The sequence below is a fragment of the Cheilinus undulatus genome, linkage group 13 (assembly GCF_018320785.1).
Source record: "Cheilinus undulatus linkage group 13, ASM1832078v1, whole genome shotgun sequence".
Lineage (NCBI taxonomy): Eukaryota > Metazoa > Chordata > Actinopteri > Labriformes > Labridae > Cheilinus > Cheilinus undulatus.
The window spans coordinates 33,424,956-33,442,185 of NC_054877.1; the positions used below are offsets into that span (position 1 = coordinate 33,424,956).

Sequence of the window (17,230 nt, forward strand, 5' to 3'; positions counted from 1 at the left end):
ATGTGATAATAAAGAGAAGCATTTGCTAAAACAACAAATAGCTCCACCTGCAAAGACTCAGGCAAAGACTCGTCCATCTTATTTATAGTCAAAAATACCTCTGAACACTTACTTTAGGCCTCGTTTACCTGACAAATCTAGATAGACATCTCATTTTCAGATATTTAAAATATTTCTGGACTTGTCTGTGGCTCTTAAATACATACAAGAAGTTAGTTGAACAAATTTGTTAAGATTAGAGATTTTTGCATGTTGTGCTTTGAAAGAGTTGCAGACACCTTGTTTTTATCTGTCAAAATTTCTTAAAAAGAAAACTAAAATTAAAGAGAGAATGCTCTTTAGCTGTTCAACCTTGTCATGGTTTTTTAAAATTGATTTTTATGGTCTTGGTCTTTGGCAAGTCTTGATCTCGGATAGTGTGGTCTTGAAGACAACACTAGCAACTATATATTTAGGCATGTAGACGTGAACAGGGAGATGTCCTGAAGTTGAAACAGGGCATCTGGGTGAGGTACAAAAATGGTTTAAGTGGCTTCAAACATGCCATGGTTGTTGGCAGTCTGGTAGGATTTCATGTTGTTAACACTAAATTCTTACCCTGAGTGTCGAAGCAGACTTGAACCAAGAACCAAGCAACGATTTTAAGGCTTTTGTTCTCTATTTTTCCTGCTAAGTTTCCTGTTCTATCCTGACAGGAGTGACACCTGGTGTAGTCTTCCGATGTTTTCTTTTCCCACCATTCTCTGTAAACCCTGGAAATGGCTGTGTGTCAAAAACCAGATTACTTCTTAAATCACCTTTCTTCCCCATTCCAATGCTCGGTTTATCAGACTGTCTTGACCATGTCTACTTGCCTTTGTAGCTGCCATGTAATTTGATATTTTTGTTAATGAGCAGTTGAACAGATGTACCTAATAGTGACTGGCAAGCATACATATAATGAAGACTCTTCAAGAATTAATAAAGCACAAGAGAAAAGTCAGTCTTTAATTTTTCTGTTTTATCCTTCCTCCTTCAGGCAGATACAGTACAACAGATTCAACAAATCTCTTATCTTCATGTTTGTTCTAAAGTAGTTCAACAATTTGAAGCTGTGAAGCACATACAGGTGTTCAAGAGTCAATTACGCAGGCATAGACCTGATGACTACATGTCACAAAAGTACCTCGTCCCGCTTCAGCAGATCCTTCCATAAAAGAACAGACAAATGTTTTCTTTATTTCATTTTAAAGGTAATTTCTGATCCATAAAGTCTTAAACTGATCCAAGTCTGTCATTATCAGGTCGAATAGCCTAATTATTTGGTCTGAAGCATTCTGCTTCTGTTGACATGATCCTCGAAGACATGAGTGAAATATTCTTTTAAGAAGTGCCTTTGATTGGAAAAAAAGAGTTGCTCTAAGCTGATGATCCACTTTGTTCCTATGTGAAGGCCTCAGACTATGGTGAAAGATGGTGATCTTATGATCACGTGTAGCTGCTAGGTATCTCTACCTCTCATTCATACTGACACATTTCGAACACTCACTAACACACAGTAGCATTTACAACATAGATGAAAAAATAAACAAAAAAGTAATCAAAGTAAAAAGTCATATGAATGGACATATAAACTTATTTTAGAGTACTTGCAGTTGATAAAATTAAAAACTAAAAAGGTCAATGAATGTTTATGGCAGTTGGAGAACCTCAACCCTCTTTGTCCAGGATGGATTTCACATCAGTAAACACCTAAAAGGTAGAATATAGAAGAGTTTTATTAGGATTTCATCGGTTTACAACAGTCGAAAACTTGGCAATACAAATACAAAATATAGCATCAAACTTAAGATGCCTCTTAATATATAAAAAGGCAATTGAATCATTAGGGACAAGTATTTGCCCCCTTTCTGATTCCTGATTTTTTTTGCATATTTATCACACTTAAATGTTTTAGATCATCAAACCAATTTTAATACATCACAAAGACAACCCAAGTAAATACAAAATGCAGTTTCTAAATGATGATTTTATTTATTAAAGGGGGCTCAAAGGTAACACCCACACACTGTCCAACTTGCAAAAAAGGTTGTACTTATTTACAACGCTTCAGTACTAGACCTTCATCAGGCATCAGGTTTGCCTAATGAAGGTCTAGTACCGAAGCATTGTAAATAAATACATCCTTTTTTGCAAGTTGGATAGTGTGCAGGTTTTACCTCTGAACTGTTTGCTGGATACCCTGCTCTCCGACGCACCTGTCCCGAGAAATAGATGTGCGAAGTAACCTTTTGATTTATTAAAGGGGGAAAAATGCAATAACTGAAATCAAGTGTTTGCGATAAGTGGGGATGAGTCTTTCACATCTCTATGGAGGAATTTTGGCCCACTCTGCTTCACAGAATTGTTTAAACTCAGTCATATTGGAGGCTTTTTCAGAATGAACAGCCCGTTTGAGGTCACACCACAGCATCTCAGTTGGATTTAAGTACAGGCTTTGACTTAGCCAATCCAAACCTTAATTTTTTTTTTTTGTAGACATTCAGAGGTGGACTTGTTGGTATGTTTTGGGTTGTTGTCCTGCTGCAAAACCCAAGAGCGCTTGAGCATAAGGGCATGAACTGATGCCGGGACGTTCGCCTTCAGTATTTTCTGGTAGACAGCAGAATTCATTGATCCATCAATCACAGCAAGTGGTCCAGGTCCTGAAGCAGCAAAGCAGCCCCAGACCATCACACTACCATCACCATATTTGACTGTTGGCATAATGTTGTTTTTATCAAATGCTGTGTTATTTTTATGTCAGATGTAACAGGCCGCACACCTTCCAGAAAGTTCAACTTTTGCCTCATCAGTCCACAGAATATTTCTCCAAAAGTCTTGGGGATCATCAAGATATTTTTTGGCAAATGTGAGATGAGCCTTTGTGTTCTTTTTTTTTTCTTTTTTTGTCAGCAGTGGTTTTGGCCTTGGAACTCTCCCATGGATGCCATTTTTGCCCAGTGTCTTTCTTATGGTTCAGCCATGAACTCTGACCTTAGCTGAGGCCAGTAAGGCCTACAGTTCTTTGGATGTTGTTCTGGGTTCTTTTGTGACCTCCTGGATGAGTCGTCAGTGCACTCTTTAAGTAATTTTAGTTGGCTGACCGCTCCTGGGACGCTTCACCTCTGTTCACAGTTTTTGGCATTTGTGGATAATGGCTCTGACAGTGGTTTGCTGGAGTCCCAAAGCCTTGGAAATGGCTTTGTAACCTTTTCCAGACTGTTATAGGTCTGGTCGAGCGGTCCAGTTCAGTTTGGTACGGCACGGTACGCTTTTTTCACTTTTCCACAGAGCAAAAGTTGGAAAGGGTCCCAAAAAAAAAAAAAAGACAGGTAGGGTCCCACTTTTTGGCACCCTTTTATAGGGGTACCAATCTTACCCATCCCTCCCAAAAAGGTGGAGCCACACACACAACAAAAGGGGTTTGCACTGGTCACGTCAGCGCATGACAAGACCGCTCAGCACTGGGCTGCAAAATACACAAGTGTCTGTGAGGAGCAGCGAAAACAGGAGAAAAACAGACTAATATCTGCTTAAATCGGGGATATTTGGACTCAAAAGAGATCCACACTGTCTCCTAGTTAGTGGATACTGATATTTGGCCAGAAATCAAATTTCCTGATGTTTATCTGGACCTGATTTTAAGTACACAAAGCAGAGCCTGAAGGCACAAATAACCTTGGTCTATCGCTTGATGTGAAACTAAATTAATGCTGAAGTTTTGTGAATACGAAGCTTTAGCTCAGTTGATACTCTGTACTGTAACTAGTTATTCATCTACTTCTTACTTTAGTTAAGTTGTGAAAACATACCTCTGTGGCTGCTAAACATTTTTTTGTAAAACTCTGGGCTGCAAACTATTTTAAAATGAGATCAGCACACCCAGGATTTCTGAGTTAATCTAGTTTGATTTTAACACCAGTTAAACTTTTACTTTATTTTTTTAATGTGTTGAATTCTCATGGTACAGCTCTAAGATTTTATATTATGTTGTATAAGCTGTTATAGACTCTTTATATTTGCATATTAACGTACCGACACGATTCAGAACATTTCTGTCCACGTATTTCATCAGCTGAGGATCTTTATTAACTGTGGTTAACAAAATTAAGATGTTGTTTTTTTAAGAAGCACTTTGAGTTGAAATAAAGCTGTTTACCGCTTATTCCCTACTGATTTCTTTCACTCATCCCTTCTACAACTCTGCAGCTGGACCAGCAGACTCGCGCTGCATGTGACTTCACATTCATGCCTTTACATACCAACCACCAAATGTCTGTGGAAATGCAGACTATTTTGGTGTTTAGTGTACCAAACCATACCTTTTACAGTGGAAACACGGCTATATGTCTCTGTGAGATATTAAAATTGGATTGATGACCTGAAACATTTAAGTTTGATAAATATGCAAAAAAAAATCAGGAATCAGAAAGGGGGCAAATACTTTTTCATGGCACTGTACTTGTCACTTCATTATTGACATTCACTCACCTCTTCCATGGAGCGAGACGCGTCTACAGTGCGCACCTTGCCAATTCTGTCGTACAGTTCAATGATTGGTCGCGTGGACTGCAGGTAGGTTTGGATTCTGCATTGAAGAAAAATATGCCTTGTTAACAGGGTCAGATGACGCAGGGGACTTGAAGGAGACATAAATTAGGTCAAAAGCACACATGCAGGTATAAAACAGTCAGATAAATGGGTCACACAGATCTATACTGATCAGATATGCTTGATAAGGCAGAGTGGATCGATTCAGTACACCAAATGAGCAAAATGTACATCTTACCAGGTTTATTTACTGAATTTCAAGTTAAATATATGTCATGACACTTAACATAAGCCACAATCAACCAGCAAGTTCAGATAAACATCTTATTTTTCATCATATTTTTTCATTCAGGAACACTCTTGCCCTACATTTAACTGCTTTACTGCAAAATGTTTTACTTGGTGAAGAAGGCTCTGCTCAAAAGATGCTCCCTGGGTTAGCCAAGCAGCATGCTTTGACGTTCCAGGGAGCACAAACCCCCAGATGGATAGATACATTTATGACACTGTGTACTGTATACAATTAAATAAGTAAACCTATGGTAGCAAGAATCTGAATATGTGAGTGCAACAAGCTTTATACTATAAAGGAGGGGGCTGGGGTGGAGGAGGTTAAGCTTTGCCAGCAGCAGCAGCATGGCGCAGCAGCATTAATGCAAGCAGGGATTAGTGAGAAGTACGTCAAATTTAAACGAGCCCCTGTGTTGAGAAAAAGCTGTGATTGGCTGTGGGAGCTGCGAGGCGATAATTAGGATCAGCTGGCCACCAGCTAATCAAGACTAGGTGTACAACTTCCATGTCCTGCATGAACTAATGCTAAGCTTCATCTGTTACGCTTTTTGAATGAGACTGAAACTCTTTATTCAATAAACTTTTCAGATGAATTTTCTTTCTGCACAGGTAGTTTTATTTCACTTATTACAAACAATTAAGGTTTTGTTTTTGCTAGTAGTTTCTTGGAATAAAGTGCTTTCAACGACTTGTAGGATAAACATGCCTTACATTAAGTTTAATAAGATATTTTAAGTTCAAGTATTATCAATTTATCTAGGCACAAGTTTTTTTCAGTAATAGTCAAAGACTACAGATAATACCTGAAGGGCCAACACTCAGTACATTAAAAATCTGTGTTAAATTACTGCTTAAGTTGAATGTTTTATTTTGTGTGTTCACCTTTTCTCCAAACTTTCTCTGTTGTCATCTGTGCGCCCACTGCTCTTCCCTCTTTCTAGACATCGGTCAATGCATACCTAAGGAAAAAAGAAAAATAATTACAAGCTCAGTTTAAAATCTCTCAGAGGATTTTCAGTTCTCTGTATTCATGTTTTTACAGCAAGAGGGATTAGAGCTCTTAGGTTTCCATGACGTACCGCATTACTGCAGTCAAAGAAAAGCACAAACTTGACGTCTGCTTTGCCATCCATGACGGTGTTCCAGCCCTCCAGGTTGTCCTCGTTACGGGGGAAACCGTCTATGAGGAAACGGAACTTTTTCTCATCTTTCTGCATGGTTTCTTCCATTGCCTTGGAAACAGGAAATACAGATCAAATACTCGTGCTTAAATGTATTCTTTAAAGAGCTGTTTATATGAGTGAGAGATCAGAACTCGAGACCAGACAGGAAGATCGTAAAATACAGTAACACACTAATTCTGAAAATACATATTAAAAACAACCCGTCACCTCTGTGCTTACATATTTCCAGCACCAACACTACAACAGTGTCAGTCATCAGCAATAATACACAGCAGGTGAGGCCTTGATTTCTACTGATAATGCCAGAATTTCAGAAACACTTTTTGACAACAATCTGATATACATTTAAGTTTCTATCCTGGAATAATCCCTGTTCATACTATAATCCCTGAAAATACACAAAACATGGCTATACCTGCAGCACAACTGGTATATGGCTGCCATTGTAAACAGGTAGCCAAACATCTATTCTGCTGATGTTGGCTTAGTTGAAAAAACTTCAATAAAAAATCAAGAAAGCAAAACAAGAGATAAACTGCTTTTTCTTTTACTGATGATTCTATTACTGTTATCCATGCTAAGTTATCTGCTGGTGGTCAAGACATATTACTTTTTTCTTGCAAGGGTAAAATACAATCAGGAAGTTAATGTTGGTGCCTATGTTACTGACAAAAAAATATTTTTTTTTCCACAAAACACACACAGAGGATTATCTCTTGTAATACTAATAATAATAATAATATCTTAAATTAATATAGCGCCTTTCAAGAAACCCAAGGACGCTTTACAGGAACACAAGACAAGAAGACACAAACATTCTCAAAAGTTTCTGCTTTTAGGGAGTTTATAGACAGCAGAGTGGTGTGGACACAAGAGGCTTTTTCATGTATGTACTGCACTTTTGACAATGTCCCAACATTATTCAGTGGGCAGCATGCCTGCACCCAAACCCACACATTTTCAGAGGAACTTAATCTTAACTTTTTCTGCAAGCCTACTACTAAAACTTTTGCAAGAAGCAGGAGTGAGCCCATGTGTGAATATGTGAACATGGAAGGTGGCATGAACAACGTACTACCACTAATAAATGGGCAGATGATGACGTCAGCCATTGAAGAGTTTTCCCTTCTTTTTGCTCTTTACTTCTTGCCTCCCCTTCCTAATGGGCTACAAAGCCACCACCCCTTCATCCAACCCTAATTTGAGTATTTTGGATCATAAGAGTGAATTCAACACTGATTACCCCCCTCTATAAAATGCATGTTAGAAAGCTAAGTTCCTGAAAAGATCATGGCCTCAATGTCCTGAACTTATGCAGAAAATGCAAGTGTGGAAAGGGCTTAGGGGACGTGTAGGAAATGTTTCTTTTAAGTTTTAACACAAAAATACATTAGTGCAGCTATTAATAGATCTCAGTTACAAGCATCTACCTCCTGGCATACTGATCAGGATCTGCCTCCTGCTATGAAAACACAAATCTGATTTTCAGCCTCTCATTTATGTTGTGCATACCTTCCTGAGTAAGTTGATAGTGATTTCCACAGGGACAATTTTGCCTTCTTTGATGTAGTTTGCAATGAGCTGTCCGAACTCAGACCCTTCCCTGGCTCGCTCCGCCCTCAGCAAGTCCCCAGCTGACAGATGGGTGTAGTTGTAGTTCTGAGAGACAGAAACATTTAGATTTTATGTGAAAAGGTGATCTTTTGGGATAGAAATTTTCTGTGACAGTCAGACACTTTTACCAGTTTGCAGATTCCTTCTCAAGCTGTAAATCTACATTTTAAAACAGCCCTTAAAGGTTGAGGACATTTCATTCATAGTCCAGGGAAAGGTCAGTCTTTATGCTCTGAATGAAAGGAGCCTCTATGCATAGCTGTCATTCAAGCTAAACCAGCATGTGAGGCAACGCAGCCAACACCCCGTAACATCCGTGAGCAGATGAAGTTTTAAAGTCTTTCTTAAAGAAGCTCTTTCTCAGACAAACTTACACTTCAAAGAATCCACAGGGGCGCCCAGCGGAGCTGCAGCTTCATGAGCTTTCATGAATCTGACTTTCAGAAAAACTTCAAAGCAGAATCCTCAAGAAGACTTCTTGCTTTTCAAACTTTTTGGGTGGCTTATTAGAGATAAGGTCTTTCCAAATCCATACCGATTCTCCAACCGGTATATGACTTAAGTGTGAGAAAAGGATTGTTACAATTAGGGATGTCCCAATCAGCACTTTTGACTTCTGATACGATTTTTTAATATTGAATATCTACCCAGTCCGACACTCGTATTTACCAAGATTAAAGTTTCAATGTTTTTGTTGACAAAAATAACTTCAGTAAACAGATTAACTACTAGATGTGCTTATTCCACGTAACTTAGTGCAGGTGGCATTGCTGCAAAACACTTATAATCAAATTTCTACTCAGAATAGTGCAACAGCTTTGTTTTACTTTAATATTTAATCCAAAAATAAAGCTACTAAGCGCAGAATATGAATTTAAAACTGAACTCAACAATACACACATTTTTAAAGCTAACTTCTTTGCACCAGCCTCACTTTGATGTCCATCATTTTGTAGACATATTTTCATTTTTCAAGGTAGAAAAGATTTAAGATGTGTTACTAAAGAGAATAACTGAATATTCAATGATGTAAATTTGCAATACTTTTTCTACATCATGTTTTAAAACATTACAAATTCTGTTTTACTTTAATGATGGACTGTTTCAAGAAGTACTGGCATTTTTAAAAACTACATCTTATACAGCAGGTACTTCAGAGAGGAATGAATCCATTGGGTATTGCAGGCAAACACTGTCAGAATTGCACAAAACTTTTTCCATAACGAAACATTGACAAACTATATAATAAGATTGCCTGCAGTTTTTTGACGTGGATACAAGAAATTCTCTAATAGAGCGTGCTGAAGACTCCTAGTCAGCATTGACCAATTTGTGCTAGTATCATAGCTAGGTTTAATGCTAATGGTATTGTTAAAACTAGGGCTGTCAAGATTCTTTGTGTTGTGAAGATTAATTAATGTCCACAATACGGGCACTATATTATTTTAATCACGATTAATCCCTTGCTTTATTGGGCCATTTAGCACACTTTGTTCAGCCATGACATTGCCTCCCTGAAACAACAGAGATGCAAAATAAGACAATCACTGCCCCTTATTGTCCCATTTTACTTTAAAAAAAAACTTGCACACCTCAGTGGACAAGTCAACAGTCATCTGGACTTCATATTTCCTTTACAATCCATACTTTTTCTGTAGTTGAGCTCATGTTAAAATCTTAGATCAACCTGTAAAAGTAGGTCTGTATCCAAACATTAAGTCAATTACTCTACATCCAAAGTGACACAAAAGCAGTTTTGGTTCCAAAAAGTATCATTGTTTTTAAGAAGGGGGCATAATGGATGCAATTAATCACGATTAACTACAGAAATCCTGAGATTAATAGCGATTTAAAGTTTTAATCTTTTGACAGCCCTAGTTATAACCCTTACACAGTCACTGTTTGCCGACTGTTGAATGGACAAGTGCACTCCAGAATTACAATTGCATAACCTCACCTTTAGATAAGCCAATGATAAGGTTACAAAGTAGAGTAAATGGCAATAGTGTATCTCCTGTTAGCTTTGTTTGCTCCATGTAAAGATAATTAGCAGGCGTTCATTTATTGTATGCATGCAGGCGTTTGACTGAATAACATTCATCACAGGGCTAAAATATATAGAATAAAGGACATAAATGTCAGAAACAGCTACTGACGAGATTCTAAACAATGTAGAATATGTGAAGCATGCCTCTCAACTCCTTAATGCCACAGTGTCTATTCATGTTAGCATATAAACTGAATATCCTGTGCGGCTAATTAGCTAGCTAGCTGACCGGCTAACCCACACAGGTTCATTTTAGAGGACAACCAGAAGTCATTATCATCAAAGCATTAGCTTAAAGCGAAGTCCTGCTGATAAAAGAGGGGTTATGAACAAAAACTTAACACAATTTCCATCACTACAGGCTACATCCTCATACAATGACAGTACTTCTTATTGTCCTTCCTCTCGTACCTCCACAATCTTGGAGCACTGGGTCCCTTTGCCGGCGCCGGGCCCGCCCAGCACGAACACAACCTGCGGCTTCATGATCGCGGATACCCGGTACAACAAGCTCGGCACCCTTTGTGACACGTAACCGAACAAACCGCCGATCATAAACCAGCAGCTATAGGAGTGGACCTGCGGGGTGTGGACAAATATAATAAGTCGGGCTGAATGCGTGTCAGTACCAGAGTAGGAAGTCGATGAGTCAAACGACACCACTTCCGCTGTTGACTTCACTGACCAATGGCGTTCCACGTAGGAGCGACGCAGTCCGTGTAGCCACACCTCGTTGCACTTGTTATTTTTTTCAATGCAGAGGTCGGGTGACGCCCCTCCCCTGCCTCTCCAGCATCAGCACCTCCAAACCGAACGAGAAGATCCCGCGGCGTGGAGAGGATGCTCCCCGGTCCGTGATGCTCAACAGCGCGAGGACGCTGTACGGTGAGAACTGAGAGGCGCTCGAGTGGCTCGGTTTAGTCTCTGTTTTCGGCACGTTTATGCTGCCTCGCTGCCTCCATTCATGATGCACCATTCATGCATCCCTAAGAATGGAAGCACACAGCGAGGAAAACATTATAATAGCCTGCATTAGCCCTGCTGGCTGGCCTTTATTTGACACATTGGCGCTCATTTGATGTAGCTTCTTTTCATGTAGGTCAAGGTGATGAAGAGCCCGATTTATTCTTTTTAGGGCACCGCGCGAATGTAGGGCTAATACAGGAAAAAGCCAAGCAAACAAAGGCATCCAGCACCCCCTCCTCTGACGCACCTGGCTGCCCTGTCGCTGCTTGACATGACAGCGCAGAGCCAGGCGCAGAGCATCAGCAGGATCAAGGGGCACCGACGTGCAGCCGGACGTGTGGACTCGACGAGGAGCAGAGGAGCCTCCGGACGCACGGCGGAGGAGCAGCAGCAGCAGCCCAGGGGAGGCCGGATTGCAGTTTCTGGGGACGAGCGCCAAGGGCAGTGCGGCAGTCAGCAGGCAGACCGGGGGGAGGAGGCACCAGAGATCTGTGATACTTCCCCCCCAGGCCCCACTTTCTCTCTCTCACCTCCATACCATCCTGAAAATATGCTTGTGGATGTTCTTATGTTTCATCAATGGTGACTGGGACACTCCCCATCTTTTTTATCCTCCTCTGTTTTCCACCCAAACCAATCATTGATGATGGGCAATTAAAGGAATAGATCTGCTCTTCCAGCAAGGGTGGAATCAGGAGGGGACTGATGTGCATACTGGCCAGGAAACATTTGCTCCCTCCTCTGGTTTTGCTTATTTTGCTCGCCGCCTGCACTATGGGCTGTATTCAGAGCATCGCATGCAAGCCCCGCATCAGACGGGAGAACATAGTGGTGTATGAGGTGTCAGCCTCCATTGACCAGTGTCCCACCATCATCGAGGAGAACTCACCGATTGTGCTCCGCTACAAGACGCCTTACTTCAGGGCCTCAGCGGGGGTTGTGATGCCACCCGTGCCCCGCAACGAGACCTGGGTGGTGGGCTGGATCCAGGCTTGCACTCAGATGGAGTTCTACAACACATATGGGGATATTGGAATGTAAGTAAACAGTAGTACCATGATATATGAACTTCCAGTCTCCAAATGAGCTCAGCTTGTGTTGTGTGTTCTACTTCTGCAAAGTACTAACAAACATCTAGACGCTGCAAATAAGAACAGCCTGTCCCCCTCTGACTCTGTCCTCTTCACCCTTCATCTGCAGGTCCAGCTGGGAGCTACCAGAGCTTCGAGAGGGTAGGGTCAAGGCTATCAGCGACTCAGACGGCGTCAGCTATCCCTGGTATGGCAACACCACAGAGACAGTCACCCTGACTGGGCCCACATCCAAACCGTCCCGTCTGACAGTCAGCATGAACGACAACTTCTACCCCAGTGTGACCTGGGCAGTGCCCATCAGCAACAGCAACACACCCATGCTCACCCACATCACCCGGGACCAGAGCTTCATCACCTGGCTGGTGGCGATGAACTCCGTCACAAAGGTGAGGACAAAAACACAAATAGAAGGGGGTCTTACACTGAAAAGTAAACAGTTTTTGAATCCATATCTTAAAAATAGTCTGTGTTTTGTATTCACTGTTTATCTAGTTAAACTGCTGGCTTTACATCTAGAAACACACACACTGCACACAGACTGACTGTGATGTAATCATCTCCCCCCTGCTCTTTTCCTTCCTGGTGTAAAGTTACAAAGTACCTCATCATTGCCTTCTGCAGGGAAAAAAATCTGCAATGTCCATGAGGAGATAGACCAGCTCAAAATCAGCATCAGCATGTCTGTGTTCTTTACACTTTCTTGGCAAATGGCTGTTTTTCTCAAAGTTTCTGCCTTTTAAAAGGCTAATGTCAACTATTTCTTACTCATCGGTGAATAAAATGTAAGCAACAATAAGGCTGTTCAAAATTCTAATACTCTAAAACGTTTGGATTCCACATCTTAACCTGTTAGCGTCTCCATTATTGCTGTGAATGTTTACTCAGCAATCACTATATGTTCTACTTTTCTTCTGCCCACCTCAAACCCTTAAAACTCATTCATACATTCACTTAAAAAGTCAATTCAACCTTTGAAATAGTCCCAACACATTAAGCTATTTAAGTATGATGCAGCTTTTTGTACCATTCTTTTTTTGAACTTTCAAAGTCAACTCGCTTTCTCAGCCCTTCAAGGTATCTGACACTTATTTCAATGGCATGGATTTCTGCTACCAAAAGCACATACTGCACTTGACATACATAATAGAGAAAATAAAAAAGGCATCAAGATGTAGGTAATCTTGTGCTGCTTGTGTTAAAACAGCTGTCAAAGCAAAATCATCTAAACATGTTTCTGGTTGACGGTCAACTGTCACAGAAAAATCACCAAGTCGCTCATTTACTCCAATGTTAAATGTTAGCAGACACCAGAAGAGAGGACTTTTTATATTGCTGCCCTGGCCATAATTCTGGCTCAATTTAAAATAAATTTTTATGACTGCTTCATCAAAGTCTTGTGATACTCATGGGGTGATCTCTTTTATGATAATTGTTAAAGGCATGGCATATAAACATAAGTTTGAGAGGAAGTCTTCACTTGAAATCTCAATGAAATCAGCTGAGCTGCCTAACTGTTACAGCAGCTACCATCAGTACCTGATGGACGTGAGACATTAGGTACTCAATTTTAAATGTGCATGAAAAGTTTTGTTACAAATTCATCACAGACTGACATTCATCAATATTCAACAACAGCATTAGCAGAATTCTATAACATATTCAATGTCTTTCATATATACAGTGCCTATAAAAAAGTATTCACCCCCTTGGATGTTTTACCTTTTCATTGATTTTAGAAATCAGTCATGGTCAATATAAAATGAAAACACATTTCTACAAAGTAATGACAATTAAACAAAAATATGTAAAGTAAAATAAGTGACTTCTTGAATATTCAACCCTTTCAAGTCAGTATAGTATTATGCACCTGCTGCAATCACAGCGCTGAGTCTGTGTGGATAGGTCTCAATCAGGCTTGCATATCAGACACTGCAATTTTACTCCATTGTATTTCAAAACTACTCAAGCTCTGTCATGATGCGCAGGATTGGGCATGAGGATTAATTTTTTCAAGTCCAGCCACAAATTCTCTATTGGATTGAGGTCTGGGCTTTGACGCGGCCACTCCAGAACATTCACGTTGTTGTGTCTTAACAATTTCTTTGTAGCTTTTTCTGTATGCTTCAGGTCATTTTCCTGTTGAAAAATAAATATTCTCCCAAGCCACAGTTCTCTTGCAGACTGAAAAAGGTTTTGCTTCAGGATTATTCTATATTTTGCAACATTAGTTTTACCCTCTATCTTTACAAGCCTTCCAGGGCCAGCTACTGAGAAGCATTCCCACAGCATGATGCTGCCACCACTGTGCTTCACAGTGGGGATGGTGTGTTTGTGGTGATGTGCAGCGTTTGGTGTCTATCAAACAGCGTCTGGTCTGATGGCCAACAAGCACCATTTTGGCATCATTTGACCAAAGGACTTTCTTCCATTGACCATGTCACGCAAATGCCTTTTGGTGAACTGTAGTCCAGATTAAATCTGAGTTTTCTTTAACAGTGTCTTTCTCTTTGCCACTCTCCCATAAAGTTTTGACTGGTGAAGAACCCGGGGAACAATTTTTGTATACAGAGTCTCTCTCATCGTAGCTTCTGAAGTTTTTAACTCCTTCAGAGTAGTCATAGGTGTCTTAGGTGCCTCCCTCACTAGTCTCCTTCTTACACAGTCACTAGGTTTGTGAGGACGGCCTTATCCTGAGGATGGGCATATTCCTTCATTTCTCAGTGACAGATTTAACTGAACTCCGGGGGAGTGCCTCAGACATGTTCAGTGCCTCAGACATTTTTTGTATCATCCCCTAACTTGTACTTTCCAATAATTGTTTTTCTAAGTTTTTTAGGGTGTTCTTTTGTCCTCATGGTGTAATGGTAGCCAGGGCTACTGAATTAGCAGTGACTGGACCTTCCAGACACAGGTTTCTTTATACTGTTGTTTCTACTTGAGACAAATTCACTGCGCTCAGGTGATCCTCATTACAATTATTGTGAGACTAGTAGCACCAAGTGGCGGGACCTCTGTTGAATTAGGTCTGTCACTTTAAAGGAGGTCAATATTTATGCAATCATTTTTTTTTACTTATTTTTATTTAATTGACATTACTTTGTAGAAATCTGTTTAAACTTGGACATTAAAAATATTTTTTGAACATTTTTTGGCAAAAAAGCAAAATTATATTGACCATGATTGATTTATAAAAGCAACAAAAGTGTAAAACATTCAGGGGGGAATACTTTTTTTAATAGGTATGGTATTTAAAAATGTATTTTACCTTTTTACCCTGCAGGATTAAGAGCAAAGCACAAGCTTTTCCACAATATATCTGATATATAATCTCAGTAATGGGACTGTATATTTAGAATAGTCCCATTACTGAGACTATTCAACATTTTTTATATGCAACATTAGCAGTGGAACGAAAAGAAATAAAAAAAAACAGTGGTACCAAAATAATGCCAGTGTATTTGTGCAATTTAGACAGTGTGCAGTAGAGATTACTCAATATTAGGTGCCTATAGGACGTCTTTTTTAATGCTGTGGTATCAGAACAGGTGTAGATGTTAGATTTTTTATAGAGTTGTATGGAAGTTTAAAGAACGGATATTGTGACAGCCTTTCTTTGTTAATAATATAAGAAAATAAAATAGTACAACATAATATTAAGCATGATCTAAGGTAGGCTGAATCTGTAGGAAATTAGAATATTTTGCAACGTGTGATTCCATTTGGGTTGTGATAAAAGTATGATGTGCAATTAATAAACAAAACTAATGCAGTTTTTACGTCTATCTCTTGTTCTTCATGATTTAAGAAAGATTTATATTTTAACATGTTAAACCTGTAGATAAAATATACACAAAATAAGTTCTTTTCACAACTGAAAAGGTCTCAGCTTATAGCAACGGTATTGCATTGAACAAATAAATGTATCCCTGCCTAGTAAGAGCGTCGAACTTGTTCATATATAATAATTTTTCACAATTCATTCCATAAATTCAAACATTTGTGATGTGTTAATTGTGAATTCTTATTTCACAGCTGTGGTGAAAGTATGAATAATGAGACAGACCTTGTAGCTTTACTCTAAATGTAAAGTGACATGGGGGGACTTCTGTTTTGATTAAATCAAACTGATTGATTGATTGTCTTTGTAAGTATGTTATTCTTTAAGGTTTTATCAGGCTGATTTTCTTTATGATTAGTTTGTAGTTCAGACACAGCAGACAGTGGGAACAGTGGGGTCTAAGCTCTGCATCTTGTCTTTAATTTTGTCAGATAAGATAAACCAAGCCTTTGTAATATACTATCAGTTAGATTGCACATTAGCAAACAAATACCCTAGTGTACTTAGAATCGACCACACCATGCATTTATATATATAAATGTTGACTGCTCTCCTCTAGGAGCGTATCGTCTTGCAGACGGTGCGGTGGCGGATGCGTGTGGACATCGCCGTGGACCCTGACATGCCTCTAGGATCCCGAGCTTCATTGATGGGTCGACCCTATCAGGAGCAGCCGCACATCCTCAACTACCAGGAGCCCATCCCTCCCAATGCACTTGGGAGGCCCAACGCCAACGATGCCCAAGTGCTCATGTGGAGGCCGAGGAGGGGGGCACCACTTGTGGTCATACCGCCAAAATAAGAGACTGAAATGCTGGCACAGACAAAAGTATAATCGTTCCCTCTTGCGTCATGAGGGTGATAAAGTCATGATGCCGCCAGGGAGGAGAGGACTGATGGTTTCCCTGAGACCAGGATGCCGGTGGCTCATTAGTCCTGGAAGATTTAAGAGAACCATTATAAAGAGCTGGAGTGGATATTAAATCTTGGATTTGGCACGACGTAGTGTCAGGGCCGGGGTTTCATTAAGGCTTGTTTGGCTTGTGATCAGTTCTTGACGACTTCAAAGAGTTCTGCCTGATTTTTAGTGAAGAAGGAACAATGTTTTTGGGACGAACCACAGAGGTATCAGACCCCAACAAGAACTGCATCCTGCATCCTTATGTAGAAGTTATTGCATGAGCCAGTGAGAGAGACACAACAAACTGCCCTTGAGAAGTTTAAGAATAGCATTTTTTGTATAACTTGATACCTGAAGAAATTTTGATTGAAAACCAGCCAACAAAAACCACCAAAAGAAAAAAAAGCAGGCTGGTTAAACCTCATCAGTGCCAACAAAGGCCTTCCTCAGCACACTCAGTAATTATTTAAGGATTTATTCTGAACATTTTAAAGAGACAAAGTATTATATGAACCTTTTTAGTTTAAGATGAACTCATGCATCAGTCAGATTGTATTACGAGCACCCACCTTGCATAAAAGTCTGGAAAAGAAAAATTTGCTGGAGTTTTCCTTTAGTAAAACGCCATAATTTTGCACTGACATTTTCCACTCACTGGTGAAGTTGATATTGTATTCAGATGGGGTACAAACTATCAGAGATAAGCTGAACGTGCCACCACAG

General features: G+C 39.9%; 2 protein-coding genes across 2 annotated transcripts; one reads left to right on the plus strand and one right to left on the minus strand.

Annotated features, from left to right (window-relative positions):
- Positions 1–961: 961 nt before the first annotated feature.
- cmpk (cytidylate kinase) lies at positions 962–10,368 on the minus strand. Its single transcript, XM_041802311.1, has 6 exons — positions 10,120–10,368; positions 7,560–7,706; positions 5,943–6,095; positions 5,746–5,822; positions 4,513–4,609; positions 962–1,731 (listed from the first exon to the last, which is right to left on the minus strand). The coding sequence occupies exons 1-6, from the start codon at positions 10,261–10,263 to the stop codon at positions 1,690–1,692; spliced, it is 660 nt and encodes a 219-aa protein (XP_041658245.1). The 5' UTR covers positions 10,264–10,368; the 3' UTR covers positions 962–1,689.
- A 252-nt stretch (positions 10,369–10,620) lies between these two features.
- fam78ba (family with sequence similarity 78 member Ba) lies at positions 10,621–16,951 on the plus strand. Its single transcript, XM_041802310.1, has 3 exons — positions 10,621–11,711; positions 11,875–12,154; positions 16,166–16,951. Exons 1-3 carry the CDS (start codon positions 11,380–11,382, stop codon positions 16,406–16,408), a joined length of 855 nt encoding a protein of 284 aa, XP_041658244.1. The 5' UTR covers positions 10,621–11,379; the 3' UTR covers positions 16,409–16,951.
- The last annotated feature ends 279 nt before the right edge of the window (positions 16,952–17,230 follow it).